The sequence below is a fragment of the Sceloporus undulatus genome, chromosome 2 (genome assembly GCF_019175285.1).
Source record: "Sceloporus undulatus isolate JIND9_A2432 ecotype Alabama chromosome 2, SceUnd_v1.1, whole genome shotgun sequence".
NCBI classification, from domain to species: Eukaryota; Metazoa; Chordata; class Lepidosauria; order Squamata; family Phrynosomatidae; genus Sceloporus; species Sceloporus undulatus.
This window is the reverse complement of record NC_056523.1, coordinates 13,446,111-13,454,805: the sequence shown is the minus strand read 5'-3', so window position 1 is coordinate 13,454,805 and position 8,695 is coordinate 13,446,111. Positions and strand designations below refer to the sequence as shown.

The following is an 8,695-nucleotide window of genomic DNA, read 5'->3' as shown; positions in this document are numbered from 1 at the left end:
TTCTTTAGGGAAATGGGATAAGGAATATCTCCTATTTGGTTCTAACTGGAAGATGGATACAAAGCATGGCGGAGGGTAAGATCTGGCACCACAACAAATGGGAAGGCCGGAGCAAAAAAGTAAATACATAGATGCACGCATACACCAAGACTCTTTGCAAGTTGCACAGACAAATCCAGCATTACAAATTGTATGAAACTGGTGTAGCTGAGTTAGGGATTTGCACGAAGCCCTTTCCTCTTGGCTGCATCTGAGTCCATCAAAACCAGAGAGTCTGCACCCCAGTCTCCTGCCTGAAGATGAACCATTAAAAGTGGAGACTAGTCAGGACAGGGCCCTGAGATCTGGCAACCCTTTGCTCCCCCTGCAATATCTGAAGAGAGATGGGGAAGGTGGATTGTTGGGTGCATACAGATGTGGATCTTTTCTCACTCTACACAGTAATAGTACTCAGATATCACTTGAACTGCAAGGCCCAGGGAGTGATGGCATTTGGAGTTTCATGTGGTATATGAACTCTCTGCCCGGGAGCTCTCACACTTCACCAAGTAGAGTTGCCAGAGTGAAAAATGAAGAGGACTCCTGGTTGTGTAGAAGAAAGAGTTCCAGCTACCTGGTTGCAAGACAAATTTCCCCTTCTTTAGTTTTTTTATTTTATTTTAATCCATTAAAATTAAGGAGGAGAATTGAAAATTGCTGCATAATATCTATTTATTGGCACCTTGTTCAAGGAGGTGACCTTTGAAAACGTACTCAGCCTAGTCAACTCTCAGCAGATTTCCTTCTTCTCCTTGCTTAAAGCAGGATTAAAAATTATAAATGAATTCCTGGGATTTCATTGTTGGAGCCCTCCGTCCCATGTCCTGGTACAGTACTCCAATGTTATTTTTGACCACAGTTGCTTACAGTTTGTAATTAAAACACACAGAGAACACAATATTTGGAAAAAGAGAGAGAAATCTTCATTAAAAGGGCTGTTTCCAGGTTCAGGTAAAATGAGGTGATTTTCCTTCTAACTTACTTAAGGAGATGGAACAAGGAATATTTAACTCAGCCTACTGGCTTCTAGGCAAACGGTGGCTATGGAGCAGAGTGGAAGGTGAGCCCTGGGATGAAAGAAGGAAGGTACAGTAACTATGGCCTATTTCACATGACGAAAATTGGAAGGTTATCTGAGGTTGAATCCGAGGCCATCCCTGCTATTTAGCATAATTTCACAAAAGAATATCAAACGACGCCAAACGCATTTGGAAGGCATTGCAAACACAATCTCCAGTCATCCCAGGAATAGGTACATTTGGAGAAACACTGAATTTATAAATCCTGTTCCACTCCAAATGTGCAGTCAATTCGTTTTTGCCTGGTATGGAATGCATCTCTAGGACGGCCTTGGATTGCCTTCATTAGAAGCACACTACAACACTCATCATCCTTTGTTGTGATTTCCCCTCCCTGCCTTCCTAAAAGAAAACAGCTGTTTGGGAGGAAAGACCGAAGGGGGGATAAGTGAAGGCAAACCCCCTCTGAAGAAATCTTGCCCAGAAAACCCCATGATAGAGTCTGAAATAAGTCCGAAACGACCTGAAGGCACCTAGCAGCAACACAAAAGCTCAATTTAATGCTCTGTCAGGAAATAGTTGAAACAGACTACAATTCCCAAGATCCTTTGCTGCACTTTTCCCTCTTGCGATTTCCCTTCCTACTCACTGGCTGTCCAGTTATTTTGGAGCTGTTTTTGGAGGAATTAGAGGAGGCTCAGCATATCTCCTATCACCTCCTCAATTTTAGCCACCTCCAACTCGGCAGGGGGGTGTTCCTTGGGACCAGTACTGCAAAATCGTCCAAACACGATTCTGTTCTTGCTTCGCAGGCGCAATCATGTAAATTCGCAATAGAAAGCAGATTGGTAATGAATTGAATTCATTCACATATGCACTGCATTCACTTTTGGATGGATGCTGTTCTTGTTTGTGTGTGATGAGCTTGTATGTAATTACATGCATTTCTGAATTGGCCTCACTTTCTTCTTCTTTCGGGATGGTGATACATCCCTCCTGTGTAAAAAAAACTCCTATGAGGTTGAATAGACTGGCATAATAAGCAAGTCTCAAGGTGGAGTAGGGGCATAGCGTATGCATGCTGGACACAACCCCCCACGCCGCCCACATGACACCCGCCTGATCAGACAGCGGGCGGTATCACGCCACATCTTTGGTGCAGTGCTTACACATGCGGCGCTGAAGAAGTGGCCTCCGCTGCGGTTAGGGTGCCCTTTCCGCAGTGCAAAAAGGAGCTGCTTTTTGTGGCTCCTTTTTTTGTGCCACAGAATGCCAGATCAGGGCTGCTGCATGTAGTTGCTGCAGCCCCAATCTGATGATGAAAGATGCGGCTGCAGGCCACCCCTTATGGGAGGTCTGTTCAGCCACTAAGTAACTTCGAAGATTTTACCCTCCCCCAAGTGTTTTCAAATTGTAGCAGTAGATGAAATAAACCTTGCAAACTGTACCAAGATTCAACTTTAATAGGAAAGGAGGAAGATCACTAAGCAACTCCATAAAAACACAGACACACCCAAAGTCTTTTCACCTTGCTACAGCCAAGGAAATTGTACCCAGCTTCAGCTTTATTAGCTGAGCAGGAGATTTGCAGGCAGTTCTTTCTTCTTGCCTCAAGCTGAGCCCTCCAAAACTGGAAAATTGGCCCCCCTCATCTGTTTGGAGATGACCCATGAAAACTGGAAACTCAGCGCCAGACCCTGATGTCTGGCAAGCCTGGATTAAAATGTTATGAGTTATTCGTTGGTTCTGAAAGGCATTTAAAGGCAGGAGTAAAATATGCTTGAACATAACACACTATGCATGTGGCCTTGGAGTCTCTGGCAGATTGAAAGGCAAAAGACAAATGTTTTAAATCAATACAAATAAAAATAATGTCATAGTATTACAAAATTCCAGGCCTTAATTTTAAAAATGAATGTTCTTTATCTAGAAAATATTCCACCCACTTGTTTCCCCTTTGTCCGAGGCTGATGCCATCATGTGGAGTGAACCATTTACAGGAAAGGAAATGCTCTTTCATTGCTTGCAAAGAAAGTGAAAGTAACAGTGCTCTTTCTAAGCTGGACATGGCTGCTTCTGCTGCTGCTGCTAGGGATCCCCTCCAGGAGGAAACCACTTGTTCAATTTGCCTGGAGTATTTCAAGGATCCTGTGACCATAGAATGTGGGCACAATTTCTGCCAAGCGTGCCTGACCCAGTGGTGGAGGGAGTCGGGGAATGTGGAGATCTCCTGCCCTCAGTGCAGAGAAAAAGTTCTGCAAAGGAAACTCAGGCCAAATCGGCAGTTAGCCAACCTTGTAGAAATCACCAAGAAACTCAGCCTTCAGGGGACTACGAGAGCAGAAGGCAAGGAGAGAGTCTGTGAGAAACACCAGGAGCCCCTCAAGCTCTTCTGCAAGGACCATGAAACTTCCATCTGTCTGGTGTGTGACAAGTCAAAGGAGCATGAAAACCACAAGGTGATTCCTCTGGAGGAGGCCTCGGAAGCATACAAGGTAGGAGGAGGGAAAGGGGGACAGCCCCCCAGCAAGGTTTGATCTAACTCAACACACACCCACATCCCCATACAAGCCCCAGGCTGTGAGATTTTTAGGACAAAACCTGAGACCTGAGACCGTTGCTGGATACAAAACCTACTGTCCAAGATCTCACTGCAAGTGACTTACCCTCTTTCTTTGACCACAAGGTGGCCTACTTGTTATTAAATCAGTTTTTTATGGATGGTATTCCTCCACCTTTGCCTTCAGCTGGTTTACCACAACCTTTAGGTCAGACTATGGAGTTTATCAGACGCGTGTTTTTGGCAATTTTCCCTGCCTATCGCGCAATGTTAGCTTCACCAATGTTGCGCAATAACGTGAAAGTGCTATGTTCTTCCAGACGCCATTGCCTCCCGTTATCCTTGCGAATGTGTTGCAAAATGGTTTGGTGTGGTAGGCAGCAGCGCAATGCAACACAAAACTTACTGATTGCAACAGTTCCCATGAACGCAGGCTGCTTTTTCACCCCATTCCCTTCCGGTGGCTTCCTTTTTCAGGACAACCCCGGGGAGGGGGGGGTCGCTCTTCCTGCATCAACACCGAGGAGGCTGCAAATGTCAGGGGTCCCTAACGGTCATCATTCCAGCCCCATTCTCTGCCCTGCATGACACACGAGGAGGCTGCATGTCAGGGGCCCTAACGGTCATCCATTCCAGCCCCATTCCTCTGCCTTGCATGAACACCGAGGAGGCTGCACATTTAAGGGGCCCTAACGGTCATCCATCCAGCCCCATTCCTCTGCCTTGCATGACCCGAGGAGCTGCAAACTTTAAGGGGCCCCTAACGGTCTCCATTACAGCCCCATTCCTCTGCCCTGCATGACACCAGGAGGCTGCAATTTAAGGTTTCTTAAGGATCATCCATTCCAGCCCCATTCCTCTGCCTCTGCAAGAACACCGAGGAGGCTGCAAATTTTAGGGGCCGCCCTAATGGTCATCCATTCCAGCCCCATTCCTCCTGCCCTGCAAGAACACCTAGGAGGCTGCAAATGTCGGGTCCCCTAGGGATCCATTCCAGCCCCATTCCTCTGTCCTGCATGAACACCGAGGGGCTGCAAATTTAGAGGCCCCTAACAGTCATCCATTACAGTCCCATTCTCTGCCCTGCATGAACACCGAGGGGCTGCAAATTAGAGGGCCCTAACGGTCATCCATTCCAGCCCCATTTCCTCTGCCCTGCAAGAAAACACGAGGAGGCTGCAAATGTCAGGGGCCCCTACGGGTCATCCATTCCACCCCATTCCTCTGCCCTGCATGAACACCGAGGGCTGCAAATTTAAGGGGCCCCTAAGGTCATCCATTCCAGCCCCATTCCTCTCCTGCATGAACCCAAGGAGGCTGAAACTTTAAGGGTCCCTAAGGGTACATCCATTCCAGCCCCATTCTCTTGCCCTGCAAGAACACCGAGGAGGCTGCAATGTTCAGCAGGGACGTAGCTGGATTTTTGGAAGGGGGGGGTCCAGAACTAAGTGCCACCCTTATAAGGGGCTTGAGTGTGGCGGCGCCGCAGCACCACACCATTCATTTTTCTAATGGAAGGGGGGGGTCCGGACCCCCAGATCCCCCCTGGCTACATCCCTGGTAGGGGCCCCTAAGGGTCATCCATTTCAGCCCCATTCCTCCGCCCTGCATGACCCAAAGAGCTGCAATGTCAGGGACCCCAAAGGATCATCCCTTCTAGCCCCATTCCTCTGCCCTGCAAGAAAACACCTAGGAGGCTGCAAATGTCAGGGGGCCCTAAGGACATCCATTCCAGCCCCATTCCTCTGCCTGCAAGAAACACCAGAGGCTGCAAATGTCAGGGCCCCTACAGGGCCATCCATTTCAGCCCCATTCCTCTGCCTGCATGACACCAAGAGGCTGCAAATGTCAGGGACCCCAAAGGATCATCCATTCTAGCCCATTCCTCTGCCCTGCAAGAACACCTAGGAGGCTGCAAATGTCAGGGCCCCTAAGGGTCATCCATTCCAGCCCATTCCTCTGCCCTGCAAGACCCCAGAGGCGGCTCAAATGTCAGGGGGCCTAAGGGTCATCATTCCAGCCCCATTCCTCGCCCTGCAAGAACACTGAGGCGGCTGCCAAATGTCAGGGCCCCTAAGGGCCATTCCATTCACCCCATTCCTGCCCTGCATGAACACCTAGGAGTCTGCAAATGTCAGGACCCCAAAGGTCATCCCTTCTAGCCCCATTCCTCTGCCCTGCAAGAACACCTAGGAGGCTGCAAATGTCAGGGGCCCCTAAGGGTCTCATTCCAGCCCCATCCTCTGCCCTGCCATGAATCAATGAGGAGGCTGGCCAATGTCAGGGACCCCAAAGGTTATCCAAGAGCAGCAGCACTGAGAGAAAAAGGGAACCTGCCAACGCGAGTGATTTATTTGAAAAAATAACTAAAAATCAAAGACGGGTGTCTATTTTAATAAAAAAATAATGAAGAATAACTAAAACTCAGCCCGGGTGTATATATTTAATAAAATAATGAAAAATAATAAAATAAAGAAGGGATGTATATATTAATAATAAAAAATAAGATCCTGTACCCCACTCCTTGCCACCCCAGAATGCCTCTTGCAATGTAATATATTATAAAATAATAAATTCGTCACCATAAATGCCAGAAAAGGTAGCGATTGTCATGGCATTTCTTTTATGACTTTTAAGCAATTCAGAGCGTGTCCCTGATTCCTTGCCAAAAGCATCTATCGTTTTGCCAATTGCCTAATCTGACAAAAGCACAAATGTTAACATTCGATTGTAACATTCGCATTTTAGCATGGATTCTCCAAGGAAAAAGTGCCCTTGTCATTGTTCCTTTCACTTTTAATTAGCTGACTTCCAGCAAAGGGATCTGTTGCAAAGGGCAATACACACACACACACACACACACACACACCACATCCTCAGCAAAAACAACAAAACATGCGCTCATTTTGTATATATTTATAATAATAAAGAATGAAAAAATAATAAAATAAAGACGGGGTGTCTATATTTAATATAAAAATAATAAGGGGGAAATACTACTGCATTTGCAGTCCAAAAGCCACCCTGATTTGCCCTTTGCCTTCTGTCACCTGTTGCAATCCGAGTCCCCTTGTTCCTTTGGGCTCTTTCCTTCTCCCCCTCCCTCCGCTAAATAGACCCAAGAGATGGGAGGGAACCCCTCGCTCCCCTGGAAGCACAAAGGTCACGATGCCACCAAAGCCTCCAAGGGCATCGCAAGTATTTGAGGCGAATGCTCGAAAGAAACAAGGAGGCGTGGTGTAGTAGACAGTTCCGCTATGCATGGTTTCGCGTCATGCAAATCACAACTTTGTGCAATTGTAGCGCTGAACATAACGTTACTGGGGAATGATGAAAAGCAAGCAATGTGGTAAGACATTGCCAAACATCATTTCGCAACGTTCTTTACACTGTCCTTAGCGCAATTTCAGGGTCCAAAACTTGAGTCTGATAACTCCTATGGTCTTTATCAGGGGCAAATTCCAATTTTGTCCCTATTAAGATGCCGCCACTTCCTGCCCTATTGACTGTTTGCCTTCTTTTCTTTTTAGCGTTCGGTCTTTGTTTTCTGCCTTATACAGTGAGCCCTTACCTTGTGGGGATCCGGTTACGGACCCACCCCCCCATGTAAGGCAAAAAGTGTGTATGCTCAAGCCTCATGAAGAGTGTGCACACCATTCATTTATTTGCCACACGCTTCAGCATAAGTGCGGGCGCACTGTATAACCCACATGGGGTGCATTTCCACTATGATTTAAAGCGAATCGCTGATCAGGTTATATGATCTGTTTGTGTCCCCATTTGAAACCTGTTTCTAATCCTACTTTGATCACTTTATGTCATAATTAAAGCAAGGCAATGCAAAAAAAAAAAAAAAACCACCAATTTTCCTGACACTGGTTTCCCTAGCAGTCTTTTGTAAAGAGTCGATTCTGAGCATGTTCAACAAGTGGTAACGCACGGATCTAACTGCATCTTCTGGAAAGGACTACTGGCAGAGGGGTGTTTGCCATCCCTCCTCAGTTTTTTGGTACATCTACCATTTCCCCCCCTCTGTCAGCGCTGCCTTTGCGCTTGTGGTGTGACCTATGGGCACATTATTTATTTTTTTTTAAAGTAAATTGATAGAAGATGTGATTCACTGATTTCACAACTATTGAAATTACCACAATCTGACGGCAGGTCATAGTGAGACAAGTAGTGCAAACCACTGAACTGAATCTTCTATCAATTTATTGTGTGTTGTGTGTTGTGTGGTGTGTGTGTGTATAGAGAGAGAGAGAGAGAGAGAGAGATTGAGTTCGGGCTGCCCAGGCTAATGCTTACGTCAATGATGACACACAGATGATTAACGTACATTTTGAAGCAGTGCAAACTAGTGAGGATGACAATCATGCCAATAAAGAAGCTATTTCAAGGGGATAATTAAAAGATAATAATAATAATAATAATAATAATAATAATAATAATAATAATAATTTGTTTTATTTATATACCGCTATTCCAAAGATCATAGCGGTGAACAGCAAGTAAGCTAAGTAAGATCCGCTTTCATAGTGGGAATGACGGACCTTTTGGACTCGATTAACCAAGACAGAACAAAGGCAATCTGGAAAGCAGTTTAAATGTAAGTGGGAATGAGCCCATGATGAACCAGGCTGCTTTAGGCATGCTGTCATGGGCCCTTTATTAAAGTTACATCCCTTGATCCTTCACTTTGTGTTAACTATCATTCTGTGTCTCTAGTTCCATTTCTCTATAAAGTTTTGGAGAAAGTGGCCCTTTGTCAACTAATGCTTTACACATTTTTAAAAATCCATTTCCATCTGAGTTTTAGACACATAATTCCACAGGACTAGCTCTGACTCAAGTAATAAATGATATTTTAGTGGCAAAAGCTCAGGAGCAAACATTGGTGCTGATTCTATTGGATCTCTCGGCTGCCTTTGACACTTTGGATCATCAGATTTTACTACTATGGTTGGCATCATTGGGAATAGTTTGTAAGCTGCTTTGAGTCCCAATTGAGGGAGAAAAGCAGAATAAAAATGATGATGATGATGATGATGATGATGATGATGATGATGATGATGATGAT

At 45.7% G+C, this 8,695-nt stretch overlaps 1 protein-coding gene across 2 annotated transcripts in view; it reads left to right on the top strand.

Moving 5' to 3' along the window:
- Positions 1-2,991: 2,991 nt before the first annotated feature.
- LOC121921946 (E3 ubiquitin-protein ligase TRIM7-like) overlaps positions 2,992-8,695 on the top strand; it is a 25,888-nt gene continuing 20,184 nt past the window's right edge. For both annotated transcript variants that reach the window (XM_042450713.1, XM_042450714.1), the window contains exon 1: positions 2,992-3,553. In XM_042450713.1, the coding sequence (XP_042306647.1) occupies positions 3,029-3,553 (525 nt within the window). In that variant the 5' untranslated portion in view covers positions 2,992-3,028. The remainder of the gene's footprint in view (positions 3,554-8,695) is intronic.